This window comes from Rhamphochromis sp. 'chilingali' (assembly GCF_963969265.1).
Source record: "Rhamphochromis sp. 'chilingali' genome assembly, chromosome: 22".
In the NCBI taxonomy this organism is placed as follows: Eukaryota; Metazoa; Chordata; class Actinopteri; order Cichliformes; family Cichlidae; genus Rhamphochromis; species Rhamphochromis sp. 'chilingali'.
The window spans coordinates 14,654,076-14,681,759 of record NC_137950.1 but is presented as its reverse complement, the minus strand read 5'-3'; the positions used below and the strand labels follow the sequence as shown (position 1 = coordinate 14,681,759).

The 27,684-nt window shown below is 41.2% G+C and overlaps 3 protein-coding genes across 4 annotated transcripts in view; 2 read left to right on the top strand and 1 right to left on the bottom strand.

Annotated features, from left to right (window-relative positions):
* LOC308391256 (integrin alpha-M-like) overlaps positions 1-27,684 on the top strand; it is a 219,646-nt gene that overhangs the window by 116,939 nt on the left and 75,023 nt on the right. The window contains exon 1 of one of the 2 annotated variants that reach the window (XM_080873826.1): positions 26,734-27,195. The exons of the other annotated variant lie outside the window; for it this stretch is intronic. The gene's annotated coding sequence lies outside the window, so the exon portion shown is untranslated. Of the gene's footprint in view, positions 1-26,733; positions 27,196-27,684 lie in introns of those variants that run through there. 2 annotated transcript variants of the gene reach the window in all.
* Positions 12,548-15,537, top strand: LOC308391265 (uncharacterized protein). Its single transcript, XM_080873841.1, has 3 exons — positions 12,548-12,749; positions 12,938-13,000; positions 13,352-15,537. Exons 1-3 carry the CDS (start codon positions 12,648-12,650, stop codon positions 14,462-14,464), a joined length of 1,278 nt encoding a protein of 425 aa, XP_080729967.1. The 5' UTR covers positions 12,548-12,647; the 3' UTR covers positions 14,465-15,537.
* On the bottom strand, positions 21,701-24,736 carry LOC308391266 (uncharacterized protein). Its single transcript, XM_080873842.1, has 3 exons — positions 24,494-24,736; positions 24,243-24,305; positions 21,701-23,891 (listed from the first exon to the last, which is right to left on the bottom strand). Exons 1-3 carry the CDS (start codon positions 24,593-24,595, stop codon positions 22,779-22,781), a joined length of 1,278 nt encoding a protein of 425 aa, XP_080729968.1. The 5' UTR covers positions 24,596-24,736; the 3' UTR covers positions 21,701-22,778.

The window sequence follows — 27,684 nt, the reverse complement described above, 5'->3', positions numbered from 1 at the left end:
TCCCAGAGTGCTAGCCTTTTCTTGATCATTCCTTTCATTAACTCCATGATCTCTCTCCTAGCACCAACAAAATTTGTTCCTTGGTCGGATCTTAGCTGTCGAACATTTCCTCTTATCAATGAATGCCCTTAAAGCATTGAGAAATGCATCAGTTGTCATGTCATCAACCACTTCTATATGTATGGCTCTTGAACATAGATAGGTATATAAAAGACCATATTTTTTGAGTCTTTCTTCCTTCCTTAACATAGATTGGACCAAAGCAGTCCATGCCAAAGTAAGTAAAAGGCGGTGTTGTTTCTGTCCTATCTTGTGGCAAGTCACCCATTTTTTGCTCTTCAGTGGATCTTCTGTAATTCCTGCAGGTCACACATTTAATAATATGTGATGAAACTGCACTGCTGCATCCCAGGATCCACCAACCATTTGCTCACAGTTCGTTCATTGTCATTCCACATCCTTGATGATGGATTATTTTGTGAAAGTGCTTGATTAGTAAAGCTGCTACATAGCTATTCTTTGGTAGAATTGCTGTATGCTTCACATGAGGGTGCAACGTGGCTTGACTTAAACATCCTCCCACTCTTAAAATCCATTCTTCATCCAAGAAAGGATTTAACTTGCACAGTGGACTGGTTTCAACTATTGTTTTTTGTTTCAAGCTCTTTATCTCATCTGAAGCAACTTGGCAATAACAAGTTCTGCTTATTTCCTTTCCTCTAGACTTGTGCTATCACTTGTCATTCTGATGTATCGTTTCAGTCTGGCAACTGCTCTCGATAACTTTGACCAGTCAGAGAATTTCTTGAGGTGATCCAACAATGATTGGTCTTCCTTTGACTTAGTGTTACACACAATCAGTTCAGGATCATCCTCCTTGATTTCTCCCACCTTGCATTGTCTGCCAGGCAGTGGCATTTCAAAGTGACCTGTATCATTTTAGATGATGTTTTCTCTTAACTTTGTCAGGAACTTGAGATCATCTTGAGACACAACATCTTCTCCAGTTCTTTCTGAAAAGTCTGATTCCAAGACCCTTATGATGTCTGAGGGAGTGACTTCCTTTACTTTGGTTTGGCTCACATAATGAACTACCCTTTTGAGGTTGACAGAAGACAACATCTGGTATCACTTGTCTCACAACTATGCGATGACTGATTCCAGTTGCGTCCCCATAAGCAACACAGGAGTTCCCATTACCAACAATACTCCATCCAAGGTCTGTACGTTGGGCATAAGGCCCATTCTCTTTGCCAGACACAACCTCTCTTGGAAGTAGGGCTTGTGTACAGTTGTATCCAATAAGCAGACCCACTTCACTGTCCTGCAGAGGTGCAATTTCTGCCTGTAAGTGTTCTAGATGGGGCCATTCCCCTGCAGTTTCATTACCGTATTTTCACGACCATAAGACGCACTGTACTAAAAGGCGCAGTCTCAGTTATGTGTGCCATTACTGTATTTAACACACACATAAGGCGCACTGGATTATAGGGCGCATACAAGTACCGTATGCGTATTTAAAAATAAAGCGGGAGCAAACCTGAGTTCGGTACCTTACTCACATTTCTATTACCGGTAATCGTCATCATCAACAACACACAAGCATACAAGTGTGCGTATTTAAAAATAAAGCAGGAGCAAAACGAAGTTTGGTACTCACATTTTTATCATCAATCAAACCCATCGAAGTCCTCATCCTCTGTGTCTGAATTGAACAGCTGCGCTAAATCTCCATCAAACATGCCAGGTTCACTTTCTTCACTGTCAGAGTCACTTTCCGTGCCGTGCGGCTCCTCGGAAATGATGCCGGCTTTTGCGAAAGCTCGAACAACAGTGCCAGCAGACATGTTAGCCCAAGCATCTACAATCCATTGGCAAATTGTGGCGTAACACCCCCGGCGCTGCCTTCCACTCTTGGTGAAACTGTGGTCTCCATCGGTCATCCATCGCTCCCAGGCCGCTCGCAGACTTACTTTGAACGGGCGGTTCACACCGATGTCCAGCGGTTGGAGTTCCTTTGTCAGGCCTCCCGGAATGACAGCAAGCTCACAGTTCATTTGTTTCACTAGTTTTTTCACATCGGCTGTGAGATGGGCACGCATAGAGTCACAGATTAAGAGCGATGGTGATGCGTGGAAAAAACCACCTGGTCTCCTTACATACACCTCCCTCAGCCACTCTTTCATCATTTCCTCATCCATCCAGCCCTTTTCATTTGCCTTAATGATGATTCCTGCTGGAAACTTCTCTTTAGGCAAAGTCTTTCGCTTAAAAATCACCATAGGCGGCAGTTTCTGTCCATTAGCATGGCAGCCAAGCACAACAGTAAAAGAAGACTTTTCATACCCTGTTGTGCGTATCGCTACCATGCTGGTCCCCTTCTTCTCCACAGTGTGACTCACCGGGATGTCAAAAGTGAGCGGGACCTCGTCCATGTTTGTGATGTGGCTGGGCTGGATGTTTTTGTCGCCGATGTGTTTGCTGCAGTAGGAGCGGAAGATGGCCAGCTTTTCCTTATAATCCGCTGGAAGTTGCTGCGCTACTGTAGTCCTGGTCCGGATGGAAAAATGGCACCGTTTCATAAAACGAAAGCACCAAGACGGACCTCCTTGGAAATGTTCAATGTTCATCTCTTCAGCTAGTGAAACTGCTTTTAGCCGAATGGTGACCGTCGAAACACTTCTCCCGCTCGTTCTTTGCTCGATGATCCACCGCCCACACTTCACCCTTTAGCGTTCTCATGGTGTTCTCTACTACGTCCTCCTTACAACACACAGGGCGCACTGCGCTATAGGGCGCGCCGTACTTTTTGAAGAAAATCTAAGACTTTTAGTCTTATGGTCGTGAAAATACAGTAGCTGGGAGTTCTGTTAGCTGGGATGAAATCACGCATGTACACTGGTGGTAAGGAGATTCTCTTGCTGGAGTAAAAGCCACAGACTTTATTAAGCCCGATTCTTTTATCCCCATGATAGAACAGAGAAAACCCAACTTAGAGTGGTCAAAACATTCAGAATTCTTTTATTCAATCATCTTCCGGAAGAGAGAGCCCTGCACAGCCCAAAGCCAGTTGCAGAATCTCTTAACATTAGAAGCTAAAAAATGTGTCTCATATAGGTGTTATTCTGGTACTTTACACGTCACACACAGTTTTGATACAAACAACTCCTTATATTTTACTAGTTCCTCTTTTTCTGTCTGGCTTCCTATATTTATTAATATGCTTGTACAGCTTTACAGTAACTTCCTGTTTTTCAGTCTGGCTGAGCACTTAGTTTGTGAGTCAAACTGGCCTTGGTTTACAAGCCTTTGTTACTAAGATACATAAAACAATATCCTCAGAAAATAAGCACTAAGAATATATGTTTATTCCATAACAATTTGTAGGTCATTACTCTTTGAGAACTCACAACTGTAGTTCTTGACGTCATGATACTGGGGAAACTCTGATAGGAAGAGGTCTGGCAGACCCAAAGCCACAACTGAATCAGAGGACAAGTTTCTGAGAGTTAACAGCTTGCGTGATAGGTGGCTCACAGGACAACAGCTTCAAGCACAGCTTAATAGGGGTCATAGTAAGTGTGGGAATATATTATTATAACTCTAGGGATTTAGCTGCGTAACTGTTAGCAAAGCATTATATTTGTTAGTCATTTAAGTAGATCATAGGTCAGTAGGTCATACTAACATGCACACACATAGAGAGAGAGAGATAGAACTCGGAGAGTGACCGCAGCTGGACAGAAGCAGATAACACCTTTAAGTGTTAGTTTCTGTGAGAATGGGAAACAACTCCTTAAAAGGAGATAACAGTGAGCCTGTGGGACCCCTGTGAGGATTTTACTTTTCCACTAAGGTTGAGAGTCGGGTGACAGGAGGTGGGGGTGCAAAGGTATAAGTGTAACTGCTGAGTCAGGAGGGTTCAGATCAACTAGTGTTATGTAGGGCATACCATGGTTTGTGTGCAATTGGTTGATCTCCAAATGCGAATTTGTTTAATTTGTTTGCAATGAAAAGTTGAACCTAGTCTATTGTCTTGTCGCGCTTCTTCTGCCAAAAAGATCGGGGAGAGACGGTGAGGGCTCTAGTCTCTACAGTTTTGGTGTTTCTGCCCGGTTATTGGCAGGAGTTTTGAACTGGTCGAGGCAACACCGGCTTAAAATAAAGACAAAGCACGTACAAACTCCAAAAAGCACATACAAATTCCAAAGCACGAACAAACTCCAAAACACATTTCTAGCGTTAACTGAACTTCCAAAACAGAGCTACCTAGATCACTTAAATTACACAATTAAAAGCATATGTGTATTGTTTGTGTATTTATACACAAGCACTCATATATTCAAATAATTAAAAAAAAAAAGTTCATTTACCTGTTACTAACACACACCAAATTCGGTCGTTGGTACTTCCTGGCTTGTGTAGCCACTAGCCAGGAAGCAGCACAAAAGCTCAACACTGCGCCGAGCATCCTGGAGCACTTCTGTTATGTTTCGTACGTGCTTCGGACTTTGTACGTGCTTCGTCTCTAGCGGCCACTGGAAATATACTTTTATTTATTCACTCCACATAAAATGTAATAAATAAATCATATAATACAAAAACCAACTATTTATATTTCAACTTTTAACTATTTAAATTTTCAGCTTTCCTTTTAAACAAATTTAAAGTGAAACAACACAAAACACTGCAAATCACAACACAAATATAAATTAAAATATGAAAACAAAAAGAAGATGCACATTCTCTGTCATATGGGCCTGCATGAATAAACTTTCTGAATCCTTTATCATCTGCAACTGAAAATAGTTGTGGATGATTACTATACGTTTCTAATGTGACGTTATTGTCCCTGGCTCTCTTTCTCTCTTTCCCTCCTGCTCTGTTCCTGTGCTATTGCGAGTGTTACTACCGCCCCTCCCCTATGAGGTGCCGTAAGGGACATTATTACTGAAACGCTCTCACACACACAACTGAAACGCTCTCACACACACAACTGAAATGCTCTCACACACACTACTGAAATTTTAGCTCTCACACACACTACTGAAACGCTCTCACACACACTACTGAAATTTTAGCTCTCACACACACAACTGAAACGCTCTCACACACACAACTGAAACGCTCTCACACACACTACTGAAATTTTAGCTCTCACACACACTACTGAAACGCTCTCACACACACTACTGAAACGCTCTCACACATACTACTGAAACGCTCTCACACACACTACTGAAACGCTCTCACACATACTACTGAAACGCTCTCACACACACTACTGAAACGCTCTCACACACACAACTGAAACGCTCTCACACACACTACTGAAATTTTAGCTCTCACACACACAACTGAAACGCTCTCACACACACTACTGAAACGCTCTCACACACACTACTGAAACGCTCTCACACATACTACTGAAACGCTCTCACACACACTACTGAAACGCTCTCACACATACTACTGAAACGCTCTCACACACACTACTGAAACGCTCTCACACACACTACTGAAACACTCTCACACACACTACTGAAATTTTAGCTCTCACACACACAACTGAAATTTTAGCTCTCACACACACTACTGAAATTTTAGCTCTCACACACACTACTGAAATTTTAGCTCTCACACACACTACTGAAACGCTCTCACACACACTACTGAAACGCTCTCACACACACAACATAAACGCTCTCACACACATTACTGAAACGCTCTCACACACACTACTGAAACGCTCTCACACACACTACTGAAATTTTAGCTCTCACACACACAACTGAAACGCTCTCACACACACTCCTGAAATTTTAGCTCTCACACACACAACTGAAACGCTCTCACACACACTACTGAAACGCTCTCACACACACTACTGAAACGCTCTCACACACACAACTGAAATTTTAGCTCTCACACACACAACTGAAATTTTAGCTCTCACACACACTACTGAAACGCTCTCACACACACTACTGAAATTTTAGCTCTCACACACACTACTGAAACGCTCTCACACACACTACTGAAACGCTCTCACACACACAACTGAAATGCTCTCACACACACTACTGAAATTTTAGCTCTCACACACACTACTGAAACGCTCTCACACACACAACTGAAATGCTCTCACACACACTACTGAAATTTTAGCTCTCACACACACTACTGAAACGCTCTCACACACACTACTGAAATTTTAGCTCTCACACACACAACTGAAACGCTCTCACACACACAACTGAAACGCTCTCACACACACTACTGAAATTTTAGCTCTCACACACACTACTGAAACGCTCTCACACATACTACTGAAACGCTCTCACACACACTACTGAAACGCTCTCACACATACTACTGAAACGCTCTCACACACACTACTGAAACGCTCTCACACACACAACTGAAACGCTCTCACACACACTACTGAAATTTTAGCTCTCACACACACAACTGAAACGCTCTCACACACACTACTGAAACGCTCTCACACATACTACTGAAACGCTCTCACACACACTACTGAAACGCTCTCACACATACTACTGAAACGCTCTCACACACACTACTGAAACGCTCTCACACACACTACTGAAACGCTCTCACACACACTACTGAAATTTTAGCTCTCACACACACAACTGAAATTTTAGCTCTCACACACACTACTGAAATTTTAGCTCTCACACACACTACTGAAATTTTAGCTCTCACACACACTACTGAAACGCTCTCACACACACAACTGAAACGCTCTCACACACACAACATAAACGCTCTCACACACATTACTGAAACGCTCTCACACACACTACTGAAACGCTCTCACACACACTACTGAAATTTTAGCTCTCACACACACAACTGAAACGCTCTCACACACACTACTGAAATTTTAGCTCTCACACACACAACTGAAACGCTCTCACACACACTACTGAAAAGCTCTCACACACACTACTGAAACGCTCTCACACACACTACTGAAACGCTCTCACACACACAACTGAAATTTTAGCTCTCACACACACAACTGAAATTTTAGCTCTCACACACACTACTGAAACGCTCTCACACACACTACTGAAATTTTAGCTCTCACACACACTACTGAAACGCTCTCACACACACTACTGAAACGCTCTCACACACACTACTGAAACGCTCTCACACACACAACTGAAACGCTCTCACACACACTACTGAAACGCTCTCACACACACTACTGAAACGCTCTCACACACACTACTGAAATTTTAGCTCTCACGCACACTACTGAAACGCTCTCACACACACTACTGAAACGCTCTCACACACACCACTGAAACCAGAGGCATTTCTGCTGAACAGGAAGTTGTTTCCTGACAAGGAAACTGATGGAAAAAGTGGTATATTTCAAAACACTACAAGGATTTCTACTCAGCAACCTGCTAGTACAGCAGTCCCCAACCTTTTTTGCGCCACGTAAACAATATAAAAAATAAAAAAACGATAAATACCATGAAAACCATAAATAGAAATGTGTTCGAATTTTTGTGGAGGAATAAAACCCATTACATAGAAAGATCTCAGCTTGTGAAGGGATACAATAAAGGTGGTATCAAAACTCCAGAATTGGAATTTATGGTTGGCACCCTTAGAATTAAATGGTTAAAATCTTGTCTGTCACAGCCAGACTCTACTTAGCTCCACATCCCATGATTCTTGTTTAATAAAATAGTATACAGGATTAGACTTTATTTTGAAATGTGATTTTGCGGCAAATAAAATCCCCATAAAGATATCAAACTTTCCAAAACAGACGTTGCATTTTTGGGAAAATGAGATTTACCCACAACTTCTCCCCATAATTCAACCTTATGGAATAATAGGGTAATAACACTTAATCAAAAATCAATTTTCAAGAGTGACTGGTTTGAACAAAAATATTATATTCATAACAGATTTGTTGGATGATAACGGTGTCATTCTAAGTTACACAGACTTTTCAGAAAAATATTGTCTAAACTGTTCTCAAAGAGAATATAACAAATTTTGTGAACTGGTCCCACTGCCTCTGCTTCATTTGATTAAAATTTTTATGATATACAATAATTTCTCATCAGTGCTCCCAAATTTATTGCTAGGGCAATGTCAGCTGTTTGATAAAAATGCAATAAGAAATTTGTTAGTAGTTTCTTCAAAGACAAAATATTTCATAGTTACAACAGAATGGTTACATGGCATGGTTCTAATTTAGTTATTTCATATACACTGGATAAAGCATACTAAAAATTTATGAAATAGCCTATTCTACCTAAAGTTAAAGAAACACACTTTAAACAAAACTAATACTGTGGCAGAATTTCTAAAAAAAGAGATTTGGCTTTGAGGTGGATCAGTGTTCTTTTTGTACTGATGAAAATGAAACCCTAGAACATCTTTTTTTTTCCTATGCCCTATCACACAATGTATTTGGTGCAACTTAAAAAATTGGATTTCCCTAAATATTAATGATGTGCCACTGTTTGAATTACATCATAATTTTTTTTATATGGATCATCTAGCATTGGATGTCTCAGACATTATTAACATCATCATACTTGTTGAGTATTGCAGCATCGACAGCGATCAACTCGAAGGAAAATGACGACGGAGGAAAAAATGTCCTTAATATTTTTGGGAACTTTATTCCTCATCAACATGCGGCAAAACTTTTCTCATGGGTGCCATTTTCGTTGTGGTATACTTTTTTTTTTCTTAGGGGCGTGATGACGCAGCATCCGTGCTCTTACAATGAAACAGTGCCTCCTTGTGGTGGCAACTAAAATACTGTCTCTGTTAAACCACAGTAACCATAATGCAGTTAAACACTGTACAACATGAGTACACACAATGAATATCTTAACAATACTTTTGAGTAAATATCATATCCATTGTGCTAAATGGAGGAACGCTAAGCCTTCTCTCCCTGGTTTTATTGATGATTTTAAGATATTTTTCTTTGCTAAAAAAAAGACAAAAAGCACATATGCCAAAAAAATAACCAGGATAATGCACGTCTCCCGCTATTCTAAATTTTGACTTATGCTGAGGCTAATATATTGTTAAGTAATGCAGCTGTCTCACTAAAGTCCAGAATCGATTTGTTCCACGATTCGATTCAATTCAATTCGATTTGATTATGGGGAATTTTGACAGTCAGAAATATTATAATTCAGATCAGTACATTTACATATTTTTGTATTTAAAAAAAGGAAGCTGACACACGCAAGACTTTATCAAAGGTGTGAGCATCACAGCAGATGCCTTTGTGTCAAAGTAGCTGAAGATAAAACACATAAAAACATGAAGGTGGTTTTCCTGGCCTGGGATTTTATAAAAAATATTCTGCAGTACATCAAAAACGAAAGAAAACCATTAACATATGAACGTTACCTCTGACGTTACAGCGGTTTTATTAGAGACACGGCTAACGTTTTGCATTTTGCATAATTTTAAAAAGTTTAAATTTATTCAGTATTGAACGGCAGAAATTAGGTTTTCTTTTCAGAAGTATGTAAAATGAAAAAAAAAACAAAAAACAGCGGCCGACTGCGCTGTAAACAACAGTAGACTTGTGCATAACAAGCAAGCGAATAATACAGAAAACAGATTTTTAGACGGGAAACTGTTCTTGAAGTACAGAGAGAGAGAAAGAGAGAGAGAGGGCTGTGCATGACGTGCGATTTTATCGTGGTGGAAGCAAAACAGTTAGGGAATTCATGACGATTTTTATGTGAAACGCAGTTTGGATCTTCTTTTGCTGCTGGTTCAGTCAATATTGTTTGGAGAGAGATAAAACTAACAGCTTTAGAATCGGCGCAAAAACGGGGTGAAAACAAAGCGCGGACCTGCCGACAGATCAGAGTCAGCGAGCTGTCGGCTTTCAGCCCCGACCGTGTCCGTGCTGTCGGGTGAGAAAGGCGACATCTCACTGATTCTGATCCGCGGGTCCGCGCTGTGTGTTTACGTCTTTGTGCAGAAGCCGTGTACCTGCTCTCATTTACTGTCTTAGCTGTTTGGTGGTTGTTGAAATTTTGTGAGGTTTCACCAGAGATTCTGGCATTTCGGGTAAAATAAATTTATATTAAAAAATCGATTCAGGATTTTAATGAATCGATTTCACGTTATCCAAGCCAGAATCGATTTTAATCAATAAATCGATTATAAAAACCCACCCCTAACTAACAGGTTGCTGAGTAGACATCTGTGTAGTGGTTTGTTTGAAATCTAACACTTTTTCCTTCAGTTTCCTTGTCAAGAATTAACTTCCTGTTTAACTGAAATGCCTTCCTGTTTAACTGAAATGCCTTCCTGTTCAACTGAAACGCCTTCCTGTTCGACTGAAACACCTTCCTGTTTAACTGAAATGCCTTCCTGTTCAACTGAAATGCCTTCCTGTTCAACTGAAACGCCTTCCTGTTCGACTGAAACACCTTCCTGTTCAACTGAAACACCTTCCTGTTTAACTGAAATGCCTTCCTGTTCAACTGAAATGCCTTCCTGTTCAACTGAAATGCCTTCCTGTTCAACTGAAATGCCTTCCTGTTTAACTGAAATGCCTTCCTGTTCAACTGAAATGCCTTGGTTTTTCAGTAGTGTGTGTGAGAGCGTTTCAGTTGTGTGTGTGAGAGCTAAAATTTCAGTTGTGTGTGTGAGAGCGTTTCAGTTGTGTGTGTGAGAGCTAAAATTTCAGTAGTGTGTGTGAGAGCGTTTCAGTAGTGTGTGTGAGAGCGTTTCAGTAGTGTGTGTGAGAGCTAAAATTTCAGTAGTGTGTGTGAGAGCGTTTCAGTTGTGTGTGTGAGAGCGTTTCAGTTGTGTGTGTGAGAGCGTTTCAGTTGTGTGTGTGAGAGCTAAAATTTCAGTAGTGTGTGTGAGGGCGTTTCAGTAGTGTGTGTGAGAGCGTTTCAGTTGTGTGTGTGAGAGTGTTTCAGTTGTGTGTGTGAGAGTGTTTCAGTTGTGTGTGTGAGAGCGTTTCAGTTGTGTGTGTGAGAGCTAAAATTTCAGTTGTGTGTGTGAGAGCGTTTCAGTAGTGTGTGTGAGAGCTAAAATTTCAGTTGTGTGTGTGAGAGCGTTTCAGTTGTGTGTGTGAGAGCTAAAATTTCAGTTGTGTGTGTGAGAGCGTTTCAGTAGTGTGTGTGAGAGCTAAAATTTCAGTTGTGTGTGTGAGAGCGTTTCAGTAGTGTGTGTGAGAGCGTTTCAGTAATAATGTCCCTTACGGCACCTCATACTCCCCCCTCTTCCCAGCGCAAAGCACAAGGCTCACGTGCAGAGTGAAGCGGAAAAAAGTGCGAGAGAGAGGGTGAGAGAAAGAAAAGAAAAAACCCACGGCTTGCGATAAGGAGCCAGCTCGCGTTGTTCACTTCAAAGATCCGGCTCTAAGAGCCGTTTTGTTCTTGACCAACAGATCACTACCACCATCCCTAGAAACCTACACAACTCACACCCGGTACTAGGTGTGGGGAACTCTTTAATCACTGCTACTTTGGCATCAATGGGCCGGACATGTCCACGTCCCACCGCCCTGCCCAAGTACGTCACCGTAGCTTTGGCAAACTCACACTTGGCTAAGTTGAGAATTAGAGTCGCCTGAGCCAAACGGTGGAATACCTGGCGTAGAGTTTCCAAATGATCTTGCCATGTTTCAGCATAAATTACTAGATCATCTAGGTAGGCACTGCAGTTGGACAGGCCACGGAGGACTTTATTTACCAGCCTCTGGAAGGTGGCTGGAGCGTTATACATTCCAAACGCCATGACTGTGTACTGCAAAAAATCATCAGGTGTTACAAAGGCAGAGATGTTAGAGGCACGTTCAGTTAAAGGAACCTGCTAGTAACCTTTAAGAAGATCTAATTTAGTGACATACTGAGCAGTCCCAATACTATGGGGCGCCGTTTGTAAACTGAAACATGCCGAAATTAACAGCAACATTTTTCCACATTTAGCTCTAAATCTTACAAAAACATGTTTTTTCGAGTCATTTTTTACAACATTTAGTAAAATATTTGTAACTTTTCATATTTAAAACAGGATTTTAAATGTTAAATCTAAATGCTAAATGTTAAATCTAAATGTTAAATGTTAAATCTAAATGCTAAATGTTAAATGTAAATATTATATTTAAATGTAAATGTTAAATGTTAAATGTAAATATTATATTTAAATGTAAATGTTAAATGTAAATATTATATATAAATCTAAATGTTAAATGTTAAATCTAAATGTTATATATAAATCTAAATGTTAAATGTTAAATCTAAATGTTAAATGTTAAATCTAAATGTTAAATATTAAATCTAAATGTTATATATAAATCTAAATGTTAAATGTTAAATCTAAATGTTATATATAAATCTAAATGTTAAATGTTAAATCTAAATGTTATATATAAATCTAAATGTTAAATGTTAAATCTAAATGTTACGGGAAACTAAATATTTAGCTAATATGCAAATTTATTGTACGGGTCAACGGAAATACCAAAATAAAAGCTTCAAGAAAACCTCCCGCGCTAAAGTGTGCCGGTCGCGGTCAGGAACGGTGTTTGCGCTCCTCTTACGGTCACTTTTGACTGCCATGAGCTGCTTCGACTATTCCCTACCAGCATGTCCAGCGATTTAGCTGAAAACATTGGAAGAGCCGTTTTGTCGGCCATCCAACGATTCAGCGGTAATGCACCCTCGACCTCACAAACGCCGCAGCACTTGGTAAGTTTATTGTATAGCATTTTGGACGGGTTGATAGCAGTGTTAGCAAAACTAGCAAAGCTAAATTACTTAGCTAGTCCTCAATTATTTCATTTGGTAGGCAGCAGACAGAGATCGAACATCATACAACTCTATTTATTTATTTGGTAGGTAGGTAACAGTCGTTCTTGATGTAAATGTTTCCTTAGGAATCCAGCAATGCACCTGGACCAAGTAGACCTGCCGTCTCCACTGGGATACCATACTGCTCGGTAGGCCTTCTTACACATATCATTTAGCTGACTAATTTTTGTTTTTTCTTTGGTGTAATATGTCACCTTAAATTAAATCCTGTCAAAGTAATGATTCTGATTCTACATACATTTCATCTTCTTAGGGGTCCATTACTAGCAGTGTCACATCACCACCAACAACATTCACAAGTTTTACGTCATATTTTATTACTGTTTTTGCTGTGAAGTGTCTTTTGATTGCTCACTTTCATATTTTAAAACTATTGATAAAATATTACTCTAGCTAATCTGTCACAGTACAATTGCCTCAAATTACCCATCTTTTGTTATAGAATTGTGCTCATTGAGATTTTCTGTGCCGTGTTCTAGGATGGTTACCAAGGAAGGCTTCAGATTTCCAAAGAGGAATTGGAAAATGTTCTTTCCCTGAAAACATCTTTTACTGAAGCTGCATCTATCCTTTCCATCTCCAGGCCCACTCTGTATAAGTTACTGCAAGACTATAATATCTCAGAGTCAAAATTCAATGTAATCAGTGACCATGAGTTAGATCAGATAGTGTCCCAGATAAAAACTGAACATCCAAATGTTGGAGAAGTGATGCTGATGGGTCATCTGCGTTCCAAAAACATAGTGGTTCAAAGATGGCGCGTAAGAAAGTCACTGCGGAGGGTGGACTCGGCTGGTGTTCTATCCAGGAGAAGAACTGCAGTTGCTCGGCGAGTATATTCTGTGCCTCATCCAAATTTCATATGGCACATAGATGGAAATCACAAACTGATTCGTTGGAAGTTTGTTGTTCATGGTGCAATAGATGGATACAGCAGGATGTTGATGTTTCTTCAGTGCTCCAGCAATAATCGAGCTGAGACTGTGAAAGCCCTCTTTACTGCAGCTGTTGGACAATTTGGCAGACCCCTGCATATCAGGACTGATCACGGAGGAGAGAATGCTCAGATTTGGGAGGACATGCGAGCAAGCAGGGGTGAAAGCTCTGTCTTAATGGGAAGTTCTGTGCACAACCAGAGGATTGAGCGTTTCAACCGAGACTTAAACAACAACTGTAGCCGCATTTATGCACCTATATTTTATGAATTGGAATCACTTGGTATCCTAGACTTAGAAAATGCAACAGACCTATTTTGCCTTCATTATGTGTTTCTACCACGAATCAACCGCACTTTGAAGGAATTCAAAGCTGGATATAACAATCACTCTGTTTCCACTGAAGGTAATAGAACTCCCATCCAGCTTTTTGCCTGCGGAACTCATGTGTCTCATCGTCACAACCCAGAACTTTCTACAGCAGAGGTCTCCATACCCTCCTTGTCAAACTCTGAAAGTAGGTTTGTCCCATTAAATGACAGCGATTTACAAGAGCTATATACAAGCATTCACCCTTTTGAAGAAGACAACAATAATGGTAAAACATTGTTTCAACGAACACAGCAGTATATTTTTAACAAACTTGTAAATGTGTGACCTCAACCACAGGATACCAGTGATGTTCTAAAGAGTGATGACACTTAATATTCTTAAATGCTGTACAGTAAATGCATTTTTTGTACTACTGCAGAAGCCCCTCCCCTCTAGCAGTGATGCCTCCTGCCACATAAGGACTCAGAGTTAATGACTGACAGTGACTCATAGGCTATTCAGAAGGCTACAACCACTTTTAGTTTATGGGTAAAACCAGTTATTCAGATTGAAGATCAAATTCACACTGTAATACAGTATAACAGTGAAAATTATCAACACGGAACAGTCAGTCTTTAAATCAATTCACAAGATTATCTACAGTATTGTTTTAATCATTGTAAAGTTGCAATAGTCTTAATAAATGTTGCTGTTAGATGTCTAAGTAATCCTGGCTTGTTCTACAAAGCATGTTTAGTATACTCTGTGCATAAACTGTTTTGAAGTGTCCTTGTTTAAAAAAGAAAAGCTTAATAAAATTATTGTATTACACCAGTGACTTTATTGATTTGTCGTTGAAAATACAGAGTTAGCATTTTTATAAATCTATTGAAGCTTTGAAAATTATTACATTTCAACATTAAATGCAGTCAGAATTTATTTCAACTATCTTGTATGAAGCAAAGTTACTTGAAACTACAATTAATGAACAGGATTAGAGTTAACAAACCCACCATTTTAATTTCACTTTTTTGGAACATGTTTAGATGGTGCTGAATAAAGCTCCATTCATGAGTGCTACTAAGAAGCAGTAATGAAAAGCATCATCATCAGCCATTGTTGTTTCATTCACAAAAAGCTGAAGCTCATTTGCACATGTGTGTGCAATCGGGAGATGTTTGCTTTCATCGTGAATGAATGTTATTTTAGGAGCTGGTTGAAAACCTATGGCTGGAACCTTGCTGCTCCCGGTGGCAAAAGCCAAGATGTGACCAGGCCTCAAAGCCTTCACAAATGCCTCTTCATCCTTGGTAAGAGTCCTTTCTCCAAGTGAGTCTCTCAGCTCTTCATCTAAAAACAAAGAAAAACCACCGTTAACCTGGGGACACTAAAATAGTTAAAGCTTGAGCTAACAACTAAATGATGGCTAATGTTTTTATAAAAAATACAGAGGTTCTGTCTTTGCCTTGCTTGTCAGTTGTAAGCTATCATACATCTTTATTCCTGTTTTGTGTGTGCGCATGTGACATAAAAAGACAAAGTTTTACTTTAGTGTCCCGAATTGTTTCATGGCCAGACTACATTATGTGAATTTCTGCTTAATTTCGACACACTGGAGAAATTCCCGAAAATTTGACCACCATCAGCTCCTCTCTAACTCTTCTGTTGCTCCCAAGGACAGAATAGCTTGGCCTGAGAACCCCAGCAATTAAACTGGCTGTCAGATCTTTGTCCTCCCCAGATAGGTCAAGCAGAACACGCAAACTGGGGTTCTGTCATGGTCCTGGGCCATGTGGGCCCAGTATTCTTAGTTTTCATGTATTTTTGTATTTTGTTCTTTATTTAGGCCATGCTTCCTGGGTTGATCTGTTACGTTGTTCCTTATGTGTTTTCCCTTCGTGACTCTTACCCCCTGTGTGCCCCTCCGTGTATTTATGAGCCCTCGTCTCTCTTTGTGCTTTATTCTATGTTTTCCCCAGCCCGTTATGTCTGCGTTCTCCCCGTGCTCTCTCTCCTCCTGTTTGAACCTCTGTGTACTTCCTGCTTTACTTTGCCCATCTCCCATCAGTGTTACGTTCACTCCTGCCGTGTCTTGTTATGATTATCAGTGTCACCTGTGTTCCCCGTGTGCATCCACTTCCCCTGATCATCCCTCATGTGTATTTAGTCTCTGTGTTTCGTACAGTCTGTGTCGCGTCGTCTGTGTTCCCACCCTCCGTGTTTCCATGCCCGGTCTATTGTATTCCAAGTCATAGCCTTACCTTAGTTTATTCCCAGTTTAGGTTTCTGTTTAGTTATTGCTCTTGTGCTGCCCTTATTCTGGTTTGCTTCTTTTGTATTCATCAGCCACAATAAAAGGCTCGCTTTTGTTTAAAGTTCACTTCCTTATCACTCGTGTCCGCACCTGAGTCCTCCACGCACTCTCCACACGGTCTGTCACAGCGGACCGTGACAGTACGACGCGACCATGTCGGACTCAGCGGACATTTCGGAGGAGGTGGGAGAGGAGCTGAACAGGCTCTGCCGCGTTATGGATCGCATCATCGGATGCACGGATCCGAGAGTGGTTTCCACGGGATTGGCGGCCGTGGACGCCATTATGTTGCGGGAGCCGCGGTTGCGACAGCTCCCCCGCCTCGTCGAGGCATTTGACTCCCTGGGCCCCCTGAAGGAGGAGCTTCGTGCCCGTGCGCTGGCCCAGAGGGTCCTGGATGCCGCCTCAGCACCCACACCTCCACCCCGTAAACGGGTGTCGGCGCCGCTGCCTCATGAGCCAGAGGCTGCGACAGGGGGAACGCTGAGGTCCACTTCCACTCAGCCATCGCCTCACCGTGGATCGGCTTCCTCGTTTCCGCCACCGTCATGCTGCACTAACCGGCACACGGAGGCGGTGGAGGCCATAGACTTCGGGGACGATGAGCGTCAGCAGGTGTTACGGGCTTATCGGGAGGACGAGCTCCGGTGGAAACCCTGGCTCATCCCAGAGGAGGAACTCTCACCTGCTGCACCGCCTACCAGCCGCTCGCCGTCTCCAACCCGCTCAGACTTCGCTTCCCCTGCCTCGCCGTTAGCGAGGATATGGGCAGAGGAGGGTGTTGCCGCTACGCCACCCTCTGCAGTGGTGGCATCAGCGCCCATCGCGCCAGCTACCAGAAGGGGGCGGCGCCGGCGCCGCCGTTGCACCGCGCTAACTCCGGTGAGTGACTGCGTTTTTGCGCCTCACGTCCCTTCTATGAAGCAGAGTGAGATGAGTGTTGATTTGCCGGGACCGGAGACTATAACGGAATTGGGCTCCAGAGCTGAAAGAACTGTGTGTAACTGTTTTGAAGGAGCACACAACGAAACCACAGACCATGTTCTTTTCTCTGTAGAATCCAGGACTTTTTCTAGCGTTGCTCTCATAGTCGTACCACATGAAGCCCAGGTTCATGAGACAGCAAAAGGGGTTCACACGTCGGCTGTACAGTTTGCTTCTGAGCCTGCTAGGAATGGCGTGAGCTTTCTCTCCGCCTCAGACTGCTTTCTGCCCCGGCCGCCTATCTCCGCTGGAGGGTCCGAGGGGCCTGTCCAGCCTCACGCCTCGTCAGCTGGAGGGTCCGAGGGGCCCGTTCAGCCTCCTGTCTCCGCTGGAGGGTCCGAGGGGCCCGTTCAGCCTCCTGTCTCCGCTGGAGGGTCCGAGGGGCCCGTTCAGCAACCTTCCTCGTCAGCTGGGGATTCAGGAGAACCGCACCAGCCTCATGCCACGTCTGCCATAAAATCAAACTGTATTTGATTTTATGTAGAACATGCTTTCTTTTCCCTCAGGAGGAACCAGAAGAGCTGTCTGACAGTGACTTTGAAAGTCCAGTCTGCCGGAGAAGACGAGGTATGTGACGTGAATGAAAACCTAGTGAGGTTCTAAGCTCGATGACCAGTTAGATTTTGTTACTGCAGTGCGTAATAATTCCTGGGGGGTTTGTTTGATGAGAGCATCGTTAATTTGTCCGATTGGGGCGATCGTGGCTCAAGAGTTGGGAGTTTGCCTTGTAATCGGAAGGTTGCCGGTTCGAGCCCCGGCTCGGACAGTCTCGGTCGTTGTGTCCTTGGGCAAGACATTCACCTACCGCCTACTGGTGTTGGCCAGAAGGGCCGATGGCGCGATATGGCAGCCTCGCCTCTGTCAGTCTGCCCCAGGGCAGCTGTGGCTACAACTGTAGCTTGCCTTCACCAGTGTGTGACTGGGTGGATGACTGGGTGTGTAAAGCGCTTTGGGGTCCTTAGGGGGACTAGTAAAAGCGCTATACAAATACAGGCCATTTACCATTTTAATGTTTACGAATTATCACAGGTGATTACAGCCAAGGAGGAATATGTGCCCAACTTTCACTTAAACTAATATAAGGATATATAAAGGCTCTGTTAACATTATGAAGCAAGTCATGCTGACCTTCTTTCCTTTGTTCAGTGCATCATGCGTTGTCTACAACACCAGGTGAAAGTGAGGCCAAGCATCAGGAAACAGAGAGCTGCATTCAAGAGAGTGAAAATGAGGGACAGGCAGAGGGACAGCAGATGTTTCCATATAATGTGGCAGAATTTGTGTAAGCTGTTGTCTAGGGGTTAAAGAAATCCTTCATTTTAGATGTTGTTTAGGATATTGTTTTGATGCAAGTTTCCAATTTGCATGTTTGGGGTTTTTTTTTGCTGAATGACTGCAACTTTAGGATTTACATTTATTTATTTATTTTTTTTTAATGATGTAGTGTGAGAAATTCTTCAAGGCTGACATGTTTTATGATTTCTAATATCTCTTATCTACTTAGCCCTATTTTTCTGGAGGAAGATGACGCTCTTGAAGAGGCAATTCAGCGTAGCCTCCTAGAAGAGTCTGATAGACAGAGTGAAGTTCATATTTCAAGGTAAGATTTGAAAGTAACCTTTGATAATTGAATATTTTATTTGCATCTTTACTTGCATCATTTTTTTGCAGTTACACAATTACAAAGGTAATTGCTCATTTCTGACTAATTTAATATGGACTATCACAACATAATTATATGTTGTAACTCTGTGCACTTGAGTCAAATGTACAGCAAATTTCCATTTTTCCCCAAGATCTGTTTGTCATTGTCCCTTTTTTATATAGGTCTTTTAAGAAGCTCAGCAAAGAAGAAATTGAAGGTCTTCTTAGAGCTCATAGTGAGAAAGTCATTACACCAGGAACAAGACAACTCCATATCAGTCGAGCCAATGTGTGGTCGACTGCTTTGCGTCAGTTCAAGAGACCCAAGTTTGCAGAAAGCTGTGAGATGCTTTATGTCACATTTGCAAGCGATGAACATGATACAGAGGAAGATGCTGCTGACCTTGGGGGGCCAAGGCGGGAGTTTTTCCGTTTACTGGTGAAGGCCATCTTTCAGGACAGTGGTGCTTTTGAAGGTAATAGGATTTCACAGTCAAACTAACTAACTTACTTACTCAAGGCCTAAAGGCTTGTTGACGACACTCGTTTTTATAATGTTACAAATGCAACAACCACCTGATCTGAACATTGTTTGACAGAACATTAACAAGTTAATAAATGACTACAGATAATAAATCTGTTATGTTCTGTGTGTCTGAAACAGTAAAAAAAAAAAAAGTAATACATTTTTGTCTGTCAATCTCAAGATATCAGTTTGGGGTCTGTACAGAATATACTTTTTTGTGTGTTATTTTTCAGCTACACCAAATGGATGCACACTGAAATTTAACATCCTACACTTGCAAAATGGAGTATATCGAACCATTGGCAGGATGTTGTCCACGATAATAGTGCAAGGTGGAGAAGCACCTGCCTTTCTCTCTCCACATGTAGTAGACTACATTGTGTCAGGAGACATTCTTCAAGTACACCTAACACCGGATGATATAGGTGACCCTGAGTTAAGAGAGAATCTGAAAAAGGTGAATTGCAATATTATAACAAGAATATTGTAATATTTCCTATATTCACAAGTCTTCTGGTCTTCTTTTATAATATATAATAAATACACTTTTGGTTATTAGAGGCAATTCCATGTATTATATTTTCAATTTGTTTCCTTTTTGTTAAAAAAAAAAATATTGGTGAAATACAGCCAAATAAACCAAAACAAAAACGTTTCGAGTCCAATTAAAATGAACCATCTGCAGTATTTGTGTACACTGGTAAAAAACAAACATTTAAAGTGTTTTTCTTAAATATTTAGGTTGTAAATGCAACAACTCAACATGATTTGGAGGAAGCAGTCAGCTGCTGCGACTCATGGCGATATCAAGTTGAAGGTCTTCCACTCACAGTCACCATGGCCAATAAAGATCTGTTTGTGAAAAATGCAGCTCTATACCTTGCAGTTCTGCAACGGCAAAGCTGTTTCGATCAACTAACTGATGGCTTGTCCTACTATGGAGTGAGATTTATATTTTTTCTGTATCAATTGGTCATTATTTTATAATCATTTAGAGTGAGCTACTTTTTATATTTAAAACTGGAATTTAACCATTAAACTTTTCTGTCTAGATTTTATCACTCCTGAGAGAGAACCTGTCACGGTCCGCTGTGACAGACCGTGTGGAGAGTGCGTGGAGGACTCAGGTGCGGACACGAGTGATAAGGAAGTGAACTTTAAACAAAAGCGAGCCTTTTATTGTGGCTGATGAATACAAAAGAAGCAAACCAGAATAAGGGCAGCACAAGAGCAATAACTAAACAGAAACCTAAACTGGGAATAAACTAAGGTAAGGCTATGACTTGGAATACAATAGACCGGGCATGGAAACACGGAGGGTGGGAACACGGACGACGCGACACAGACTGTACGAAACACAGAGACTAAATACACATGAGGGATGATCAGGGGAAGTGGATGCACACGGGGAACACAGGTGACACTGATAATCATAACAAGACACGGCAGGAGTGAACGTAACACTGATGGGAGATGGGCAAAGTAAAGCAGGAAGTACACAGAGGTTCAAACAGGAGGAGAGAGAGCACGGGGAGAACGCAGACATAACGGGCTGGGGAAAACATAGAATAAAGCACAAAGAGAGACGAGGGCTCATAAATACACGGAGGGGCACACAGGGGGTAAGAGTCACGAAGGGAAAACACATAAGGAACAACGTAACAGATCAACCCAGGAAGCATGGCCTAAATAAAGAACAAAATACAAAAATACATGAAAACTAAGAATACTGGGCCCACATGGCCCAGGACCATGACAGAACCCCAGTTTGCGTGTTCTGCTTGACCTATCTGGGGAGGACAAAGATCTGACAGCCAGTTTAATTGCTGGGGTTCTCAGGCCAAGCTATTCTGTCCTTGGGAGCAACAGAAGAGTTAGAGAGGAGCTGATGGTGGTCAAATTTTCGGGAATTTCTCCAGTGTGTCGAAATTAAGCAGAAATTCACATAATGTAGTCTGGCCATGAAACAATTCGGGACACTAAAGTAAAACTTTGTCTTTTTATGTCACATGCGCACACACAAAACAGGAATAAAGATGTATGATAGCTTACAACTGACAAGCAAGGCAAAGACAGAACCTCTGTATTTTTTATAAAAACATTAGCCATCATTTAGTTGTTAGCTCAAGCTTTAACTATTTTAGTGTCCCCAGGTTAACGGTGGTTTTTCTTTGTTTTTAGATGAAGAGCTGAGAGACTCACTTGGAGAAAGGACTCTTACCAAGGATGAAGAGGCATTTGTGAAGGCTTTGAGGCCTGGTCACATCTTGGCTTTTGCCACCGGGAGCAGCAAGGTTCCAGCCATAGGTTTTCAACCAGCTCCTAAAATAACATTCATTCACGATGAAAGCAAACATCTCCCGATTGCACACACATGTGCAAATGAGCTTCAGCTTTTTGTGAATGAAACAACAATGGCTGATGATGATGCTTTTCATTACTGCTTCTTAGTAGCACTCATGAATGGAGCTTTATTCAGCACCATCTAAACATGTTCCAAAAAAGTGAAATTAAAATGGTGGGTTTGTTAACTCTAATCCTGTTCATTAATTGTAGTTTCAAGTAACTTTGCTTCATACAAGATAGTTGAAATAAATTCTGACTGCATTTAATGTTGAAATGTAATAATTTTCAAAGCTTCAATAGATTTATAAAAATGCTAACTCTGTATTTTCAACGACAAATCAATAAAGTCACTGGTGTAATACAATAATTTTATTAAGCTTTTCTTTTTTAAACAAGGACACTTCAAAACAGTTTATGCACAGAGTATACTAAACATGCTTTGTAGAACAAGCCAGGATTACTTAGACATCTAACAGCAACATTTATTAAGACTATTGCAACTTTACAATGATTAAAACAATACTGTAGATAATCTTGTGAATTGATTTAAAGACTGACTGTTCCGTGTTGATAATTTTCACTGTTATACTGTATTACAGTGTGAATTTGATCTTTACTTCAATCTGAATAACTGGTTTTACCCATAAACTAAAAGTGGTTGTAGCCTTCTGAATAGCCTATGAGTCACTGTCAGTCATTAACTCTGAGTCCTTATGTGGCAGGAGGCATCACTGCTAGAGGGGAGGGGCTTCTGCAGTAGTACAAAAAATGCATTTACTGTACAGCATTTAAGAATATTAAGTGTCATCACTCTTTAGAACATCACTGGTATCCTGTGGTTGAGGTCACACATTTACAAGTTTGTTAAAAATATACTGCTGTGTTCGTTGAAACAATGTTTTACCATTATTGTTGTCTTCTTCAAAAGGGTGAATGCTTGTATATAGCTCTTGTAAATCGCTGTCATTTAATGGGACAAACCTACTTTCAGAGTTTGACAAGGAGGGTATGGAGACCTCTGCTGTAGAAAGTTCTGGGTTGTGACGATGAGACACATGAGTTCCGCAGGCAAAAAGCTGGATGGGAGTTCTATTACCTTCAGTGGAAACAGAGTGATTGTTATATCCAGCTTTGAATTCCTTCAAAGTGCGGTTGATTCGTGGTAGAAACACATAATGAAGGCAAAATAGGTCTGTTGCATTTTCTAAGTCTAGGATACCAAGTGATTCCAATTCATAAAATATAGGTGCATAAATGCGGCTACAGTTGTTGTTTAAGTCTCGGTTGAAACGCTCAATCCTCTGGTTGTGCACAGAACTTCCCATTAAGACAGAGCTTTCACCCCTGCTTGCTCGCATGTCCTCCCAAATCTGAGCATTCTCTCCTCCGTGATCAGTCCTGATATGCAGGGGTCTGCCAAATTGTCCAACAGCTGCAGTAAAGAGGGCTTTCACAGTCTCAGCTCGATTATTGCTGGAGCACTGAAGAAACATCAACATCCTGCTGTATCCATCTATTGCACCATGAACAACAAACTTCCAACGAATCAGTTTGTGATTTCCATCTATGTGCCATATGAAATTTGGATGAGGCACAGAATATACTCGCCGAGCAACTGCAGTTCTTCTCCTGGATAGAACACCAGCCGAGTCCACCCTCCGCAGTGACTTTCTTACGCGCCATCTTTGAACCACTATGTTTTTGGAACGCAGATGACCCATCAGCATCACTTCTCCAACATTTGGATGTTCAGTTTTTATCTGGGACACTATCTGATCTAACTCATGGTCACTGATTACATTGAATTTTGACTCTGAGATATTATAGTCTTGCAGTAACTTATACAGAGTGGGCCTGGAGATGGAAAGGATAGATGCAGCTTCAGTAAAAGATGTTTTCAGGGAAAGAACATTTTCCAATTCCTCTTTGGAAATCTGAAGCCTTCCTTGGTAACCATCCTAGAACACGGCACAGAAAATCTCAATGAGCACAATTCTATAACAAAAGATGGGTAATTTGAGGCAATTGTACTGTGACAGATTAGCTAGAGTAATATTTTATCAATAGTTTTAAAATATGAAAGTGAGCAATCAAAAGACACTTCACAGCAAAAACAGTAATAAAATATGACGTAAAACTTGTGAATGTTGTTGGTGGTGATGTGACACTGCTAGTAATGGACCCCTAAGAAGATGAAATGTATGTAGAATCAGAATCATTACTTTGACAGGATTTAATTTAAGGTGACATATTACACCAAAGAAAAAACAAAAATTAGTCAGCTAAATGATATGTGTAAGAAGGCCTACCGAGCAGTATGGTATCCCAGTGGAGACGGCAGGTCTACTTGGTCCAGGTGCATTGCTGGATTCCTAAGGAAACATTTACATCAAGAACGACTGTTACCTACCTACCAAATAAATAAATAGAGTTGTATGATGTTCGATCTCTGTCTGCTGCCTACCAAATGAAATAATTGAGGACTAGCTAAGTAATTTAGCTTTGCTAGTTTTGCTAACACTGCTATCAACCCGTCCAAAATGCTATACAATAAACTTACCAAGTGCTGCGGCGTTTGTGAGGTCGAGGGTGCATTACCGCTGAATCGTTGGATGGCCGACAAAACGGCTCTTCCAATGTTTTCAGCTAAATCGCTGGACATGCTGGTAGGGAATAGTCGAAGCAGCTCATGGCAGTCAAAAGTGACCGTAAGAGGAGCGCAAACACCGTTCCTGACCGCGACCGGCACACTTTAGCGCGGGAGGTTTTCTTGAAGCTTTTATTTTGGTATTTCCGTTGACCCGTACAATAAATTTGCATATTAGCTAAATATTTAGTTTCCCGTAACATTTAACATTTAGATTTATATATAACATTTAGATTTAACATTTAGATTTAATATTTAACATTTAGATTTAATATTTAACATTTAGATTTATATATAACATTTAGATTTATATATAACATTTAGATTTAACATTTAGATTTAACATTTAACATTTAGATTTATATATAATATTTACATTTAACATTTAGATTTAACATTTAGCATTTAGATTTAACATTTAACATTTAGATTTAACATTTAACATTTAGATTTAACATTTAGCATTTAGATTTAACATTTAGCATTTAGATTTAACATTTAGCATTTAGATTTAACATTTAAAATCCTGTTTTAAATATGAAAAGTTACAAATATTTTACTAAATGTTGTAAAAAATGACTCGAAAAAACATGTTTTTGTAAGATTTAGAGCTAAATGTGGAAAAATGTTGCTGTTAATTTCGGCATGTTTCAGTTTACAAACGGCGCCCCATACAATACTGTCCACGCAATCCTCAGTTCTTGGGAGAGGATGTGAGTCAGCCACAGTCATAGAGTTCACCTTCCGGAAGTCTGTGATAAAACGGGGTGAGCCATCTGGCTTAGACTGGGCTTCGCTAAGCCATGTTGCAGCAAATAGTCAACCTCCTGTCTCATGAGCAAGCATTTATGGGGGCTGGCTCAATAAGGATGCTGCTTAATAGGCTTAGCTCCCTGGACATCAATATCATGCTCTAGCACTGTAATGCGAGTTGGCACATCCCTGAAAAAACAGGTGTATTCAATAATCAAGACAGTTATGTCTTCTTGCTGCTCTGAAGACAGATGCTCGAGCAAGCTAGTTAATGCTAGCTTTCTAGTTTTCTGCCGGTACACAGCGGGCATGACAATCTGCTTGACTTTACTCCATTCTGCACCTTTTGCACCTGGTGGAGACCACTGACGCATTAGAACATCATGTTCTACAAAATAGGCTTGTTGTTCTTTATTGACTTGCTCAGCACTTACCGTATGTTTAAAACAGTTCTGCAGTGTTTCATCAGCTAATTGAGCTGCTGACAGCTGGTCTCTAGTCAAGGGCAGCGAAGAGACCTTTGGAAATGGATCAGGCTCCTCAGGTTTCGCTGAGTCTGGGGGTGACAAAACATTGTTTCTTTTAGTTTGTACATCATTCTCCTTGGAACATCAACACCGAATCAGAGAGGGCAACATTAGTATCTTTATGAGCTTTTGCCCGAGTAATCGCATAGGTTGGATACAGCCCAGGGTGCACGGAAACATCAGAAGTCTTCTGATTTAGGGGGTTGTCTAAAACCTCCAGATGAGGGAGCACTAACCCTTCCGCAATATCATTGCCCAACAACATGGCCACACCCTCTATTGGCAAGGCCGGGCAAACAGTAACAGGGAAAAATACTGTGACAAGTTCTGGACAAGCCCCCACTTATGTTATGCCCCGGCTCTGCTAGGTGACAGGGGAGGTAACATAAATGAGGTAACTTAAAAAAACACAAGGTTCATTACCACAACTGAAAACCGTTAGTGAAACGACTCACTAGGCAATGAGGCAATTTAACAAACAAAAAAACCCTCATATTTTCAAATAACACAAGAACACTAATCATCTCACAGGCGGCAACTCAAAAAGAGTGGTTTAAAAAAAGCAGCGGTACAGCGGCAGGAGGGACAACGTCTGTTCAAACCAGTCCCCCACAAGTGAAGAATCCTCAGCCTTTTGTATTCCCAGGTAAACACAGGCAGCCATGTCATTGGTCCACGGTGTCCGAGGATCCCACAGCAGCCAATGGTGTGTGTGGACTGGCACACTCCGATCTGCATGAAGTTGGGCGGGCATAGGTCCCTGACCAGCCAATTACCTGTGAGTCCTGGCACGCTTCAATTTCCATACAGGAAGGCGGGCCCACATGAGGCCAGGGGCCGTAACATTAGCTTCACTTCCATGTGTTCCTCATCCTGAAAAGCAAGCTCCAAGGACGTTAACCTCTCCCTGAAGATGAGAAATGCAGTTCCAAAAGCAACAACATGGCAGGCCGAGAGACAACAGCAGTGTCCTGAGCAGTGAGCAGGTCCAGCAACAGCAGTATGGGCAAACTGCATCAGCAAAGAGAAAAACGCCATCATCATGACTGGATGGATGGAGATGCGATTCCAACAAGCTGCAACTTGACTGTATGTGAATGGACCTTTGAAAAGACTGAGTTTGACATTTGCCATTTCACTCCACGTTTGGAGTGAAATGGCAATGAAAGAGACAGTGGGATTGCACAGGACAAAGCTGAAGGGAAGAACTGCCACTGGAAAGGCTGTTGTTCAGCGTGTGAAATCAAATTGGGTTAGCGAACCTGGGGAGGAAAAACCGACTGCTTTAAGTGGGAAAATTTAGAAGGTGTCTTGGAGCACCACAAAATGGGACAGGTATACAAAATCACACACACAAAAAGAAAATGCATTAATCCTACTAACACAAACTCAGTATACAATAAAGCTCATGAAGACCAGACAATATCTTAAGCATGTTTTTCTGTTCTGACTATTGTCAATGTTGTACATGTTTTGCTTTGTTTGGTTAGTGCGCTGGCCCTTTCAGAGAAAGCTTGGTCTGTGCAGAGAAGTGTCAGAAAGACTCAGACAATTGACTGATTAATAGGGGTGGGGGAAAAAATCGATACTGTGTAGTATCGTGATATTTTGTTTACTAATAATGTATCGATACAGGGACAGCAGAAATCGATATTTTGTTACAAAAAAGGTTTTTGTGCTCTGACTTCAGAGCATGTTGATCCTTTTTCTGAGCAAGAATCCTGACATTCCTTCACTGTCCAAATGTGTTTAACTGTTTTTTGGCAGGAATAAACATGACAGTTTACTTATTTTAATTTAAGGCATGTTTTATTTTAATTACGT